General features: G+C 41.7%; 1 protein-coding gene across 1 annotated transcript in view; it reads right to left on the bottom strand.

Moving 5' to 3' along the window:
- Positions 1-16,952, bottom strand: part of TM7SF3 (transmembrane 7 superfamily member 3) — a 39,791-nt gene extending 22,839 nt beyond the window's left edge. The window contains exons 1-3 of the mRNA NM_001076827.2: positions 16,750-16,952; positions 4,897-5,051; positions 468-618 (exon numbers count right to left, since the gene is read on the bottom strand). Coding sequence (NP_001070295.1) covers positions 468-618; positions 4,897-5,051; positions 16,750-16,840 — 397 coding nt within the window. The 5' untranslated portion in view covers positions 16,841-16,952. The remainder of the gene's footprint in view (positions 1-467; positions 619-4,896; positions 5,052-16,749) is intronic.
- Positions 16,953-17,233: the final 281 nt, after the last annotated feature.

Genomic DNA, 17,233 nt, shown 5'->3' with positions numbered 1-17,233 from the left:
CCCACTCTGGCTCCAGCCACATCCACTGTCCACCATTCTCCAAATACCCCATTCTTCTCCCACACCTTCCTTGGCCTAGAACCATCAACTAATGTGTGAGAACCATGTCTTGCCCTTTTTTTTTTTTAATTTATTTTCAATTGAAGGATAATTGCTTTACAATATTGTATTGGTCTCAGCCATACATCAACATGAATCAACCCCTCCTCTTGACATGTCTGTCACAGTTTCTCCAAGGGCTCCTTCAGTGTTTTCCAAATGAAGACATGTGTTCTTCTAATCCTAGTCCCTTCCTGGGCTTTCACTCATCATGCTAATTCTCTGACTCCCCTGCTGTTAAAACCTTTCTAATTCAAAGTACTATACTTATAATAAACACTTTTAATAGGATTATAGTTATCTCTAAATTCTCACCCACAAGTCCTGCATTCTGGACAGTAATAAGGAGTTGATGATAGAAAGGTTACCGCTTTCCGAGTAGGACAGTGGAATGGCCACATTTTGGACAGGCTCAGGGTCTAATGTCTCCAAGTGCCAAGTGCACATACTCTGCTCTGGTCTAAGAATGGAAACCAGTCCTTTGTCAGTGCCCGTCTCCGAGGCATTAGGAAGGAGAGTCTGCAACAAGGAAAGAAGAGTCATTGCGAATTAGCAGTTGAACAAAGTGCTTCAATGCCAGAGTGAATCTAGTGTGCATGCCCTATTCTAAAGCTTCTCAAAACAAAAAAGGGGTAAAAAAGACCTTCCTCAGATGATTAAAGAATTATTTTCACTTCTATGTGCGTGTATCCACAAATACACTGGAAGAATTATTTAAAATATACACTCTTTGATCAGGAATAGCAGATACACAATAACATTCCCAAGCTTTTCAGTCCCTTCAGTTAGGATTCACTATGTCAAGTTCTTGGCTTCATGGGTGTTACTAGTGGTAAAAACTTGCCTGCCAATGCAGGAGACATAAGAGATGAAGGTACGATCCCTGGTTTGGGAGGATACCCTGGAGGAAGGGATGGCAACCTACTCCAGTATTCTTGTCTGGAGAATTCCACAGACAGAAGAGCCTAGCAGGCTACAGTCGATGGGGTCACAAAGAGTCAGACAAGACTGAATTGACTTCTCACGCATTTCAAGTACTAAGACTACTGGGTTAAGGACTTCCATGGACATGACAAAACTAAAACAGTTTAGTAACAAGTCTGATGTCCTTTATTCAACGGAACACCACTGACGGATTGGGGGAGGACAGGGCCTCACTAGATGTGGAGCATGCTTCCCAAGGGATGTGGGGCATGAACTAGCTTTTTAGAGCATTAGAAGAGCATGCTCGGTTAGGAGGTTGGGATTTAGTCAGAAGACGAGCAAGCCCTATTTTCTAGGGTAAAGTGAGCTGGCTAGGCTGAGCTGGAGGATTGTGATCAGTGTAAGTTAGGTTTCCTTGACAGGCATTCCCTGTAAGTGCAGTCTTAGGTTTAGATTTGTGACGTGGGCCAAGTCACTAGGGTGGCCTCCATTCGTGGTCCCAATATACAAATTAACTTGACCACTACCAAGACAAAAAATAGAAGCTCTGCCCCCGAAGAGTTCAGTCCTTGAAAAGTTTTTTAAAAAACAGAGTTATAATTTACATATTATAAATTACACATAGAGTATACCAATATACATTTTGATAAATGCAGGCACCTGGGAAACCATCACCAAGACAGTGAACACAGAGATCATCTTCTTTATGCCCTGTTCTTACTCTTCCTTACACCCCCATACTCTCTCATCCCCTTCCCCCATCTGCTGGGAAAGCTTCTTGAATAACAAAGTACTAAAGTTGAGAGGTAGTAGATTCAGAGTGTTTTCTTAAAGTTAAGGAAAAGACCCTGATGCTGCAAAAGATTGCGGGCAAGAGAAGAGGGTGACAGAGGATGAGATGGTTAGATGACATCACTGACTCGATGGACATGAGTTTGAGCAAACTTTGGCAGATAGTGAAGGACAGGGAAGCCTGGTGGGCTGCAGTCCATGGGATCACAAAGACTCAAACACAACTGAGCAACTGAACAAGAAGGAAATGGGAAGAAAAAAGAGCCACATGAGTTTCAAGGCAAAACTAATACAATTATGTAAAGTTTAAAAATAAAATAAAATTAAAACCAAAAAAAAAAAAATAAAATAAAATGAAATCAAAAAAAAAAAAAAAAAAGAGAATGACCAAGGAACTTAAGGGTCAGAAGTTTCAAAGAACTCACTGCCAAGATGACCCCAAAACTCCAAGATGCCACAAGTCATCAGGAAGTTACAACAGAAACAGCTCTCTTCATGCAGACTACTCCCTTCTAGACTTATGCACAGTTCTGGTTATCATCTTCTCAGCAGTATAAATTTAGTGAGAACTAAAGGCAGCCCAAGAAAGGAACATGGTTATCATTAAGGATAACTAAGTGGCAGCCCACTCCAGTACTCTTCCTGGAAAATCCCATGGACGGAGGAGCCTGGTAGGCTGCAGTCCATGGGGTCACAAAGAGTCGGACAGGACTGAGCGACTTCACTTTCACTTTTCACTTTCATGCACTGGAGAAGGAAATGGCAACCCACTCCAGCGTTCTTGCCTGGAGAATCCCAGGGACGGTGGAGCCTGGTGGGCTGCCGTCTATGGGGTCGCACAGAGTCGGACACGACTGAAGCGACTTAGCAGCAGCAAGATCCTTTCTGCATGAAAACTGAGACCCAAGATGCTGCTCATCCAGGCCACTATTGTCACATCAGTCATGCAGGTACCCCGTCACCTAAAGGGTTTCTTTAGGTGAAGGGGTTTCTTCACCGTTTCTTCCAAAGTAAAGATAAACATTAGGACTGCTTGGACAAACTGTTACAAGAATTAAATTAACTACATGGAAAATCAAATGCAAGGGGTCCTAACTAGGAGGCTCAATGCATTTCCAGAGACCCCCATGTAATTATACAGATGTAGTCATACATTCTGCCAGGTAGAGAGTCCACGATTTCAGCAGACACCAAGTCTTTGGCCCCAGGAGCTCAAGGATCACTGGTCTAGCACACACTGGGCATGCAATAAATATAACTGCATTTTTTTCTCCATCCCGTCTCTTCCTTCAAACGTTGTCTTTGCTGTGATGTTATTAAGAAGGAAATCGTCTTTGCTGTGATGTTATTAAGAAGGAAGTCATCTATGTGCCATTTTACTGTGTCTCCTAGGTAAGTGCCTGAATAGAAAGTTTCCCTTTGAATTTAGTGCCATAAAAAAACTTGGCTTCCCCCTGAAGAATGAGAATGTTTTTTCCTTCTAAGAAAGTTATGAAATTCAACATGCTTTGATTTCTGCTCTGGCTGCAAAGAACTCCCGGAAAATCAATGAATGGGTCATATACACTATTATATCTTCAACTAGTATAATTTATTTTTTCCTCGTTTCCTCGATCAAACCCTTCTACTTCTAGTCTATTACTTTTTGGCTGTGCTGGGTCTGAATTGCTGCATGGGCTTTTCTCTACTTGTGGCGAGCAGGGACTACTCTCTAGTTGCAGGGCATAGGCTTCTCATGATGGTGGCTTCCCTTGTGGCAGAGCACCAGCTCTAGGGTGCTCAGGCTGCAGCAGGTGCAGCACATGGGCTCGCTAGTTGTGGCTCCCAGGCTCTAGAGCACAGCTCAACAGTTCTGGCGCATGGGCTTAGTTGTGCTCCGTGGCATGTAGGATCTTCCTGAATCAGGGATTGAACCCATGTCTCTTGCATTGGCAGGAGGACTCTTTACCACAGAGCCTGCAGGAAAGCCCCCATATCTAGTCTATCAAACCACCACACACACACACACATCTTCAAAACGTTTGTGGTAGGGGCAGGAAGGCACGAACAAAATTATAAAACACTTAGTGTGAAAGACACAACGACCAATGTCCATAAAATATATAGAGACTGGATGAAGACAGCTTCGTTTAGCAAATTCCAGAATAATAGAAGGTAGGCTTGTGCTGTGCTGAGTTTCTCAGTCGTGTCTGACCCTTTGCGACCCCCATGGACTGTAGCCCGCCAGGCTCCTCTGTCCATGGGGATTCTCCAGGCAAGAATATTGGAGTCCATTGCCATACCCTCCTTCAGGGGGATCTTCCCAACCCAGGAATCGAACCAGGGTCTCCTGCACTGCAGGCGGACTCTTTACCAGCTGAGCTACAAGGGAAGCCAAAAGGTAGGCTGAGGACAGACAAAAATGCAGTACAACTTCATACAGAGTGAAATTCATGTATTAGTCTAAGGGGTCATATGGACTAAAAATAAGTAGGTCTGTAAAGGGTAACAGAAATGGCAAAGCCTTAATGGCTTCAGCTGATTCAGGATATTTGAAAACTTCCCAGAGACGAGGTTGAGGCTCAGGGGTTTAGTGAGGACCTCTGTAAGAGGGTCCCAAATGCTGCTGGGAGCACAGCACTGCTCTGGTTAAACTAAGAGTTAGGATTCTTTTGTTTCAATGAAACTCTAAAGAATAAAGCTGATCCTATTAGGTGTCTTAGTAAACTTCAAGGCTAATGGCTAAAAGACCACAGAAATCCATTAAAATGTATTCTGAGGTAAAAACCACTGAGGACCCAGTAGAATTAAGAAAAAGAAAAAGAAAAGGTGGGAAATATGGGGAAAGCTTAACTGCAGGCAGGAGACATTTGGTACAAGCTGCCCTCCCCCCAAACTCAGCAGCATCACCCCTTTTAGGTCAGAGGTCACTATTCAAGAAAGGCGTGAAATATTCACCTCCTAGCCAGCCTGATGACAGGACTCAATCTTGATCTTTTAAAAATTTAACACATAAAGAGGCGTTAATTTCTAATGCTCACACTAAATACAAGATACCAAACTGTGGAAATGGCTTTTATGGAAGTAACTCTTTGTACTTACCTCAGAAAAAGAAATTGTTGTATTCTGATACTGTGAGTGTATTTGGAAAATAACAAAAGTGACATTGCTGGAAATATGACGCAAAATAGCTTCCTCTGGAAAGGGCTTCTTGAGCTCCAGGTATCTAAATTTCCCCACAGAAAATTCCAGAAGACCTACAAGGGGAGAAATGTTTCATTATAACATTCATACCTCTCTGTAACCAATTTGTAGGAATTGTATACTTAAACACACATGCAAGGTTAATTTAATCCTCAGAAAAAAACTGTTGAGCCCTATTCACTAATGAGGACAATGAAGCTTAAAAGGCAGAAGCAGCAACCCCTCAACCCCCTCATAAACCTCCCCCCACCCACGCCCAAGGTGACTCATCTGGGAAGGGTGGAACTGAGAACTGAAGGGGAAGAAAGGTTATTTCCAAAGATGCAAACACCAGGATGTTCAAGGTGCTCGGCTTCCAGAGCCCAGGAAAATCCCTCTTTTGGTAGCAGCAATAACAGCTCTATTCAGAACAGAATCCCTGAATTTAAGGATTAACAGCCCTCATGAGTTACCACCGATTGTAAGTGCACTGGTACTAAAGAATATATTCTGAAATCAGTCCAGAAATTAAAAGACGCTTACTCCTTGGAAGGAAAGTTATGACCAACCTAGATAGCATATTCAAAAGCAGAGACATTACTTTGCCAACAAAGGTCCATCTAGTCAAGGCTATGGTTTTTCCAGTGGTCATGTATGGATGTGAGATTTGGACTCTGAAGAAGGCTGAGCGCCAAAGAATTGATGCCTTTGAACTGTGGTGTTGGAGAAGACTCTTGAGAGTCCCTTGGACTGCAAGGAGATCCAACCAGTCCATTCTAAAGGAGATCAGTCCTGGGTGCTCTTTGGGAGGAATGATGCTAAAGCTGAAACTCCAGTACTTTGGCCACCTCATGCGAAGAGTTGACTCATTGGAAAAGACTCTGATGTTGGGAGGGATTGGGGGCAGGAGAAGGGGACGATAGAGGATGAGATGGCTGGATGGCATCACTGACTCGATGGACGTGAGTTTGAGTGAACTCCGGGAGTTGGTGATAGATAGGGAGGCCTGGCGTGCTGTAATTTATAGGGTCACAAAGAGTCGGACATGACTGAGTGACTGAACTGAACTGAGAGAGACACATCTGGCTTCAGTTTTATCCCACCCTTTACTAGCTATGTGATCTCAGAAAAGTTACTTAATTCCCTTAAACCTCAATGTCTTCATCTGTCTAATAGGACTATATTACTCAGCTTGTAAAGGAAAGTGTCATCAATGTGGGCAAAAATGTATATTGAGTGTCCACACCAGGTACTTCATGAAAAACAGGTCTTCAAGGAGTTTTTTGTTTGTTGAAGGATCGAGTTCAGAGTCCACATAAAAGGTAGGCTATAACGAGTTTTCCAACACCTCATCTAGGCTTTCCCACCTGCTGACCTGCCTCCACTGTCTGGATGTATTTCATTCACTCTGTGTGTCTTCCTTGTAGCTGCTCACCACTTCTCTTCTTTTCCAACCTAATTCTCAAGGAATCCACTAAATGGCTGCTTTGACTTCTGTGTGGTTCTGGGTTCCCATCTCACCCTCTGCCCTAGAGTCAGTGTATCTCTGCATAAACAGCAGAGTTCACAAGCATTATATAAGCTGGCTTGTGTGTCGGAGTCTAAAAATAAACAAAAAGATTTCAATTTAATATAGATGAAAAGGAGTCGATGAGGTAAAGATTATATTCACCAGAGTCTTAGAGTGGATTAATCATTTTTTTTTTTAAAGAAAGAAATTTGAGTCAGTTGGAGCTGAATGAAACACTCCAGACACTAAATAACTTCCTAACTCATTCTTATGTACCATTTCCAAAGAAAACTAACTTTTTCAATACTTTCTGCTGTTTTTGTTGTTAACAGCAAGTACTCCATCTGGATGATTAAAAAACAAGTAACAGCAAGTACTCCATCTGGATGTTGTTAACAGCAAGTACTCCATCTGGATGATTAAAAAAAAGAGACTATTAAGAAAGGCTAACCAAGAAAGCCAAACAGAACATATAAATAGTGGATGAGAATAAAGGTTTTTGTTGTTGTTGTTGTTTAGTTCCTAAGTTGAATCCAACTCTTTGCAACCCCCTGGACTGTAGCCCATCAGATTCCTCTGTCCATGGGATTTCCCAGGCAAAAATATGGGAGTGGGCTGCCATTTCCTTCCTCAGAGGATCTTCCAAACCTGGGAATAGAACCCATGTCTCCTGCTTGGCAGACACTGAGCCACCCGAGAGGCCCAGAATAAAAGTTACTCTCTAGAGTACCTTTGTAACTTAATTCTTTAACTGATGACAAAAGGTTATTTGTGGTTATAATTTCTAAAAATCCAGAGAAAATTTTAATGAATGTGGTGTATTTTTTATTTATGTAACAAGAAAGACATTTCATCTTTTATGTGGAATAAAACTCTAGCCCAAATAGAGGTAAAAATATTAAGAAGTGACTAATAGAATCAACAGAAAAAGTGGTGAGTTTCCTGTTTTGTTTTTTTAAAGGGAGTAAGGAAAGCACTTTAATATATCCTAGGCCTTCCCATCACCATGATTACTCTATTGTGCTCAGTCTCTAAGTCATGTCCAACTCTTTGCGACCCCATGGATGTTAGCCCACTGTCCATGGGATTTCTCAGGGAAGAACACTGGAGCAGATTGCCATTTCCGTCTCCAGATTACTTTACGAGGAAACCAAAATTATATATAAAATTAAGTGGATCTCAGTAAATGGCCCTAAAAACCTTTCATGTTTTGCACTTTAATTTTGGTATCATCCATCCGCCATCTTCCAAGTCTTAAAATTATCCATAAATTCTAGTCTGCAAAACTCAGAGCAGGATCAATTTGTTTTCCTAGGAATCAATTAGATTTCCATCCTTGAACTGTCCACAGCACTCAGTTCATTTACTGGCCTGCATTTTCTAGTTACATTTTCAGTTTTTGTGTTTTCAGAGCCTCCCCACCCCATTTTCTCTATTTGACAAATATTTATTTAAGTATTCTGCTGAACTAGTCACTATGCCTCTTGGGTACTGTGACCAAAACTGATGTAAGCAAATTCATAAAGGTTATTATCACTTAACACTTAAATTTGCCCCTAAGCCTGTCTTGGAAACTCTTTTGATAATCTTTATCTCTGTCTCCCATTACATGGGCCTTGAATCAAAATGCTCTGTAGAACCTTTCAGTCAGTTCAGTCACTCAGTCATGTCCAGCTCCTTGTGACCCCATGGACTGCAGCACGCCAGGCTTCCCTGTCCATCACCAACTCTCAGAGCTTGCACAAACTCATGTCCATTGAGTTGGTGATGCCATCCAACTATCCCATCCTCTATTGTCCCCTTCTCCTCCTGCCTTCAATCTTTCCCAGCATCAGGGTCTTTTCCAGTGAGGCAATTCTTCGCATCAAGTGGCCAAAGGATTGGAGTTTCAGCTTCAGCATCTGTCCTTCCAATGAGTATTCAGGACTGATTTCCTTTAGGATTGACTGATTTGATCTTCTTGCAATCCAAGGGACTCTCAAGAATCTTCTCCAACACCACAGTTCAAAAGCATCAATTCTTCAGTGCTCAGTTTTCTTTACAGTCCAACTCTCACATCCATACATGACTACTGGAAAAACCATTTCTAACCTTTACAAGCCCTAAAAGAGATCGATGCTATCAACTAGTGAAATCTTGGTTTTCTTAAGCTTTCCTTAATCTATCACAACTCAGAAATACTTGGAGAAGCAAAAACTTCCAGTGATTTAAAAGACAGAAGGGAAAGACACAACCATAGAAATAAAAATATATTACTAAACAACTGGTAACTTAACAAAATAACTAGAGGTAATAAAAGTAGGTATTTCTGGGAACGTATGCTAAGTGATTTTTCTTTTCTTTTTTTTTTTGGACTATGTGATCTTAGTTCCACAACAGGGACTGAACATGGGCCCTCCCCACTGCAAGTGCAGAGTTCTAACCACTAGAGCATCAGAGAATTCTCCCAAGTTTTCTTTACACATTTCATTGTTTATAAAATTTCTACAGTGATCATGAGGTGTTCTTACCAGAAAGAAAATGCACAATCTGGAGAAAATCTCCTTCTTTGATGGCACTCAAAACACAAGTTCTACCTTAACTCTTCTTCTGAAACTTATAAAATAGGGACACATCCAACCTAGATAAAATGGCGACACTCTCAACGCTTCTGTCACTTATGTTCTTCCCTCAAAATGGTAACATTTTTTTCAGATCATATATAACCATATTTAAAAAGGCTGATCATATTTAAAAATAAGATCATGCCATCACTTCATGGCAAATAGATGGGGAAAGAATGGAAATAGTGAGAGACTTTATTTTCTTGGGTTCCAAAATCACTGCAGATGGTGACTGCAGCCATGAAATTAAAAGATGCTTGCTCTTTGGAAGAAAAGCTATGACAAACCTAGACAGCGTATTAAAAAGCACAGACATTACTTTGCCAACAAAGGTGTGTATAGTCAAAACTATGATTTTTTTCAGTAGTAATGTATGGATGTGAGTTGGATAATAAAAATGGCTGAGCGCCAAAGAATTGATGCCTTCGAACTGTGGTGCTGGAGAAGACTCTTGAAAGTCCCTTGGAATGTAAGGACATCAAACCAGTCAATTCTAAAGGAAATCAACCCTGAATATTCATTAGAAGGATGGCTGCTAAAGCTGAAGCTCCAATACTTTGGCCACCGGATGAGAAGGACTGACTCACTAGAAAAGACCCTGACGCTGAGAAAGACTGAAGGCAAAAGGCGAAAGGGACAACAGGGGATGAGACAATTGAATGGCATCACCGACTCAGTGTACATGAGTTTGAGCAAGCTCCAGGAGTTGGTGATGGACAGGGAAGCCTGGTGTGCTGCAGTCCATGGAGTCGCAAAGAGTCAGACACGACTGAACAACAACAACAACGATGCAAGAAATGTAGAGAAAGTTAATTCCTCCAGCAAGTACACTGTGTAGAAAAACTTACTATTAACAGATTGGTATAATCTTCCAGGATTTAGGAGATATCAGCATAAGCATCTCCATGTAAATGGGAAAAAGAAAAACACAAATATGTCTTGGTATAGCCCATCTTCTAGATCTTAGGTATCTTTCCACATCAACAGACAATCCTAGTTTTACCAGTTTAAAGGTTATATAACATTACATTCTATGTCACCATGATTATTCAACCAATCTTTTATTATTTTTTGATGTAAACCATTTTTAAAGTCTTTATTGAATTTGTAACAATACTGCTTCTGTTTTATGTTTTGGTTTTTACGGTCGAGAGGCATGTGAGATCTTAGCTGCCCAACCAAGGATCAAACCCATACTCTGCATTGGAAGGCAAAGTCTTAACCACTGGAATGCCAAGGAAGTCCCCAACCAATCCCTTATTAATAAATATATACGCTGTTACCATTCCAGCATGAATAATAAATAAGAAATAAAATTTTGCTGTTGTATAGTCACTAAGTCGTGTCTGACTCTTTTGTAACAGCATGGACCCACAAAGCTCCTCTGTCCATGGGATTTTCCAGCCAAGAAAACTGGAGTGAGTTGCCATTTCCCGCTCCAGGGAATCTTGCCAACCCAGGAATCAGACTCAGGTATCGAACCCAGGTTTTCTGCATCTCCTGCGTTGCAAATGGATACTTTACCGCTGAGCCACCTGGGAAGCACAAGAAATAAAATCATTCTATATATATCTTACCAAAAAATATATATATACATATATGTGTATATATCAGCAATACACCTACTTGAGAAGGTTTTTGCTGTGACAGTGTAGCAGATCACCTTTGATCCTAAATGGTTAAAATATCTAAGAAGTCTTGTTCTCCTTAAGAGAATGAGAAATGAAAACAAACAGCTTCTGTAAGAAAATATAATGACCAGCACCAAAACAGTAAGTGACAGCCCTTGCTTCTGACTTCTTCAAGAAAAACATGTAGCATTTCAGAAACAATTACAACTTTCATCTATTACTTTACAGATTTCCAAAAGCTTCCAAAAGGAAGATGATGCCTCACCAACCCTCTTTCCCCAGTCAAATGCCTCTGGCAAGAACCAAGCAGAAGCCAGAGAACAAAGGGGAGAGACACTGCATTTAACAAACTGGTTAAATATTTAACAAACCAGTCACTTGACAAATAAGTAAGGGTATTAAAAGCATGTATCTCTGGGGTATACTTTAAATAATATTTTCTTTACACATTCCCTGTTTTTCATATTTTCTATAGTACTCATGAGGTGTCCTTATTAGAAAGCAATTTTCAGTTGTACATTACAATTATCTGAAGGTGCTTTTTTAAAGATATTATTGCCTGGATTCCTCTCCAGATCAGTTAAATCAAAATCCTTGGGGTTAGGGCCCAAGTATCAGTTACAAAGCACATATTTATTGTAATAAATGCATGTAGATAAGGGCACAAAGTTTACACATCCAGGTCAAGAAACAGCATTCTAACTTCTCCTTCCAGTCACTGTCTCTTCCCTCCTTCCCAGAGGTAACCGTGATCCTCACTTCTAAAACCACAGATGGGCTCTTTGGGAAATTTAATTAAACAGACTCATACGTCATGAATTCTTTTATGGCTGGTTTTTAAGAAATCAACATCTTATTTGTGAGATTCATCCCAGTTGCTGTAGTAACCACTATTCACTCACTTCCATTGTTGTATATGTCCTGAAATAAACGCACCACAATGTAGTTATCTATTCTGTTAATGAACACTTGGATTATTTCTAGTTTGGAGTAATTATAAATCACTCCATTTAGGCATTCTTGTATGTATCTTTTGGTGTACATGTACACATTTCTACTGGGAGAACCTATGAGTAGAATTATCAGGATACAGGGTTTACTTATGTTCAATTTTAGTAGGTACTCTCCGAGTTATCCAACATTGTTTTGCCAATTTTGACCCTCATCAATCCATGAAAGAGCATTTCAGTAATCCAAGATGCTCACCAACACTTGGTAAGAATAGTTTGTTTTACTTATTGGCTATTTAAATATCCTCTCTGTGAAAGGGTCTTGTTGTCTAGCCTCTCAGTTGTATCCGACTCTTTGTGACTTCATCGACTGTAGCCCACCAGGCTCTTCTGTCCATGGGATTTCCCAGACAAGAATACTGGAGTAGGTTACCATTTCCTTCTCCAATAAGAGAGTCTATTTAAGCCTTCTGCCCATGTGAAAAACTGGATTATCTGTCCTTACTGAATTTTAGGAACTCTGTAGGCATCACTGATACGAGTATTCTGTCAGATATGTTACAAATATCTTCTCCACTCTTATAGCTTGTCTTTTCACTCTCCTGTTACCTTGAGATGAAGAGAAGTTTTCGTTTTCATGTAGTCCCGTTTCTCAAGTTTTTCCTTTATTATTTTAAAGAATTATCTGCCAGCATAATTCAAGATCATAAAGATACATTCCCCATGTTAACCTCTAGAACTTTGTTCTACCTTTCACATTGAAGTCTAAAATCAACCTGAAACTGACTTTTACATAGGGTGTGAGGCTAGAGTCAAGGTTCATTTCCCATTGGAATATCCTGCTGACATAGCAACTTTGTTGAAAGTAGTTTTCCTACTGCTCAGAAATTCCACCTCTGACATAGGTCGAGTGACCAGGTGTGGGTTTCTGAACCCTTAACTTTGTACCATTGGTCTATTTGCCTATCCTAACATCAATATCACAGTCTTAATTTCTGCCCCAAATTTGTTCTTCAAGACTGTCTTGACTATTTTTTGCCCTTTTTCATTTCCACATAAATGTTAGAAAGCAACTTGTCAATTTTCACAAAACAAAACAAAAACCTGTAGAAATTTGATTGGGATGGCACTGAAAGTATTAATTTAGGAAGAAATGATATCTTTATAATATTTTTATAACATGGGAGTCTTCTGTGATTTTGAGATATCCCTCTATTAAGTTTCTTAATTTATCTCAAGAACATTGTATAGTTTTCTGTGTAGAGACTGTTTCATATTCCATTACAATCATCTCTAAATATTTAATGTTTCTTGATGGTATTATAAATTTGCTTTTTATTTTATATTTCAATTTCTAGTTGTCTCTTTATCAACATGCCTTTTTTCAAGGCACTCCAGGTGATTCTAATGTTCTTCCAGGTGTGAGAACTCCTAACACAATGCTTGATGAACCAGGGAAGGATAATTATATATTTTCCTATCCTTAGTTACCTTTATCTAACTTCTGTGTGAAAATTCTTTGGCAGCATTACGCAGGCAATCCAAGAGCCATTTCACAATTTTTATAGAAGGTTGCATGTTAAACCAGTTACGGTTTGAGTCCTGACTTGCAGGGCTTTGTCATATTTGATATTTCAGGGCCTCAAACAGTCCCAGGCAACTGACTGGCACATGATAAGTGTTTGGTAAATGATGGCTGAATTTTGTGACCTTGGGCAAGGAATTATTTCCTCTGGACCTCAGTTCCCTCGTGGTAAAATGCAGGCAACTGTACTGCATACATCAAATGGCTGCTAAAAGTATCAAATGGGAAAAATATTTGTAAACTATCCAGTACTGCACAACAAAACATCATTATTAACTTCCATTGGCTTTCCAGTGTTTCAGAGGTTCATGTAGTTACCAATAAAAAAATATGAAGGCAGTCAGTATGGTTCTGTTACAAATACACTAGTGAAAAGAAGAGGTCTAACATGGATAAATGCCCAGCATATCCATTATAAACAGCATTGAGAAAGTGACTTCCATAGAGTGGCAGGGAAAAACACTGAAAGTCAAGACGACTTTAACAATCCCGCCTGGCAGAAACTGCATTCAATCACTAGTCATAAAAACATACATGGCAAAAGAAGACACACATACAAAACACATCCTGAAGAGGTTAACAGGAACTTAACTGCACCTCAAAGTCATCTGGAAAAGGCTGCATCAGAAACATTTTATGAGGGATATTTAGGTCTTATGACTTGGGGGTGGGTGGGAAAGACAGCACATCAAAGGATATTACAGGGCAAATGGCTATCAGGAGACAGAGCACTCAGGTTGTAGCTCTTCTCTAAAAGGCAGTACCTCTGCCTTTTCGGCCAAAAATATTTCTTGCCATCTAACCCACAGCAGGGGATCCTTTTCTATTTTCATAGTCTTCTTCCTTTCCTACCCCAGAGTCATTTTTTGTTTTTAATATGTGTGTGTGGAAAAAAAAAAATGTGTGTGTGTGTGTGCACGTGCTCAGTGGCTCAATCATGTCTGACTTTGCAACCCTATGGACTGCAACCCACCAAGCTCCTCTGTCCATGGGATTTCCCTGACAAGAACACTGGACTGGCTTGCCATTTCCTCTTCCAGGGGATCTTCCCAACCCAGGGATTGATCAAACTCACGTCCCCTGCATTGCAGGTGGATTCTTTACCACTGAGCCACCTGGGAATGCCTTCTTTCCAATAATACCATTCTAAAAGGAGCTGCCTAATTCCAATATTTTCCTTTTCTTTCTCAATCAGAACCTAAATGTGCAACCTTAACATTTTCCAACTCTTCCTTTTTACTATTTTACTAAAACATATCTCTTTACGTTTGTGCTTTAACACAACAAATTGTAGGAGAGATCTGTCAACACTTCATAATTCTCTTCAGATGGAGTATTAAAAATAGTTCTGCCACTTGAGCTGGCTGGCATTCAACTGCCCTCCCAATTTCTCACTGATACCTTCTTACGGATTTTCATTAGCCCTAAAAGATGAAAAGAAATACAAACATATACACACTTTTGAGAGAAAGAGAACACTTGCAACTAACTACACAAGTGGCCTGCAAGGCACTTGAGAAGGTTCAAAGGGCACGATGCTAAACTCCAATTACTGGGTAAGTTCCATGTGAGTTACTAGATATGAACCTGAAATAATACTGAATTAAAGGTGTTAAGGGTAGCAGGGAACCAGCACTCCAAGAGAAGGGAAAACTGTTTAGATGTATGATTCATCTCCTGTGCCCCACTGGTCACCATCCTCAGACATCCTAGAAACTCAATCTGCTACCTTTAAAGTTTCCCTTAGCTTCTAAACCACCACACAAGGTATCAAGTTAGCTTATCCTGCTATAAAATGGGTAAATTCTTCTAACTTATGGCACTTGCTCCCTGGTGGCTCAGCTGTAAAGAATCCGCCTGCAACGCGGGAGACCTGGGCTTGATCCCTGGGTTGGGAAGATCCCCTGGAGAAGGGAAAGGCTACCCACTCCAGTATTCTGGCCTGGAGAATTCCATGGACTGTATAGTCCATGGGGTCGCAAAGAGTTGGACATGACTGAGCGACTTTCACTCACTCACTTCACTCAAGTTATCAGAATCTTCCAATAGAAATCCAGCCGTTTTCCAGGAGGATCATGCAAGTGCTGAAGTGTCTGTTAATTCCCACTCTGATCTCTACCTGACAGATGTGGAGAATATCAGGTTTCATTACCGCTCAGCAGTCAAGTTCCCACATGCTGCCCTTCTCCTACCCAGAACAACAATACTGATGCAAGGGCAGAAGAATAATGTGGCTGAGGAAATGCTAGTGCTGTAATCACAGAAAGGAGGTGAGAAACAGCATCCGAAAAACATTAATTTCTCAAATTACTTCACGAGTCTGATCATCTGCACATTCTAATCTCTCAGACTCTTCTCCTTGGAAGAATGGAGCTGGCCTGATGAGGAAGGGAGAAGAGATTCTATTTCAAGGAATAAGAATTCAGAGAAGAATTAAGGGTAGAGCACCATACTAGATAAAGCATTCTCATTGGAGGGCAGCTTTGTAGAAGGGGAGGACCATGAAATTTACATGACACACGGATTCATAGCTACCTGTGCCCCACTGAGCTGTTTACTCCTGTAGTGAGCATCATCCTGGGTCTCAGCTTCATCCTCCACCAGTGAGGGACAGTAATTATCTCATAGGGTTGTGAGGCGTGAACAACACTGCCATGAAAAGCACCTGGCACACACTGCACGCAGTGAATGTGAGTGCCCTGTTAGAAACAAGGCTTTTTTTTCTTTTTCTTCAAAAGTATAACTGCCCTTTTCAGCTTTGGTCTTAAGTCCTAGGCAAAAATTCTAGGATTCAGTTTGCACAGAACGTTTCACAGATAAGCATTTAGAAGCACAATCACATTTATTCAGAAAATGTCATGTTTCAGAACTACAACTAGTCTCTTAAGCTCAATACATAACCAAAATACGCTTGACCTCACGACACGGAAAAGCACATGATTATCAGCTTGGTACAATTAGTGCTTTTTACAGTTTACATTAACAAAACACCAACTAGTGCTAAGATCCATTCACCAAGCACATGACCTATGAACTGAAGTCCCATTTTGGGTTCACTTTTCCTCTGAAACTCCGCCGAGGATAACGAATTTGAAAAGCATCTAGATTGGGGGAGTACAAGAACCGCGGCAGCTTGGCCTTATTAAGCTTCGCAGTCCAGAGGTTCAGATGAGCCACTTGAGAGCAAGGGGGTGTTTTACGGTGTTAAATTAAACCTGCAAACATGGCTACGCCGTAAGGGAGAGAATAATGTGTCTGAACAAGCGGGTTTCCTATCTCTTCCCATTTCCCCAGTATAGATTAGGAGGTTGACAGTAGGGCCTTCTTAGCCAATAGGACTTGCCTCCTGCAGGAAAGGATCTCGATCCATTCCTGCCAGTTCTGAACGCACCGCCTCCCCGGCGTAGTGGACTGACCCCAAGGGCGGATTTTGACTCTGCAATAAATGCAAGACCAAGTTTGGGTTGCAGAAGTCAGGCGCCCCCAACCTTACCCTCGCTGGAGTTTCCGACGATCTCAGCTCCGCAGGCCCCCCGGGTTACCGAAGCCAGCACCACGATGAGAAGCAGCCGAAGGAGCCCCATTGCTGCCCGGGCCGGGCCCCGCCGTCTCGCCAGCGCTACCCTGGGTCGCCCGCGCCTGGGGCCATCACTTCTCAGATGCACTCGCTGCACACCTGCCAGCCCCGAAGAGCCCGCGCGCCCGGGGCCCAGCAGACCGTTCCAGTTCCGGCAATTAGCCCGGCTGCGCGGCCTCTCACCCACTCCAGACCTTCACTTCACCGCCGCTGGGCCTCGGGGGCGGGGCCTGGGCCGGGCCTGGGCGGGGGCGACCGGGGCCGAGGGCGGGCCGGGGCGGGGCCGGGAGCCGCGCGGGATCCAGGGGCTTGTCCGGGCAGCGCGAGCCTTGTTTCGGCTGGCCAAGCTTCTCAGACTCCCACCCCGGGGGGCATCGGCGACTTCAGGAAGTTCTCTGGT

The sequence above is a fragment of the Bos taurus genome, chromosome 5 (genome assembly GCF_002263795.3).
Source record: "Bos taurus isolate L1 Dominette 01449 registration number 42190680 breed Hereford chromosome 5, ARS-UCD2.0, whole genome shotgun sequence".
Taxonomy (NCBI): Eukaryota; Metazoa; Chordata; class Mammalia; order Artiodactyla; family Bovidae; genus Bos; species Bos taurus.
The sequence above is the reverse complement of the archived record's forward strand: the minus strand, read 5'-3'. Positions and strand labels throughout refer to the sequence as shown.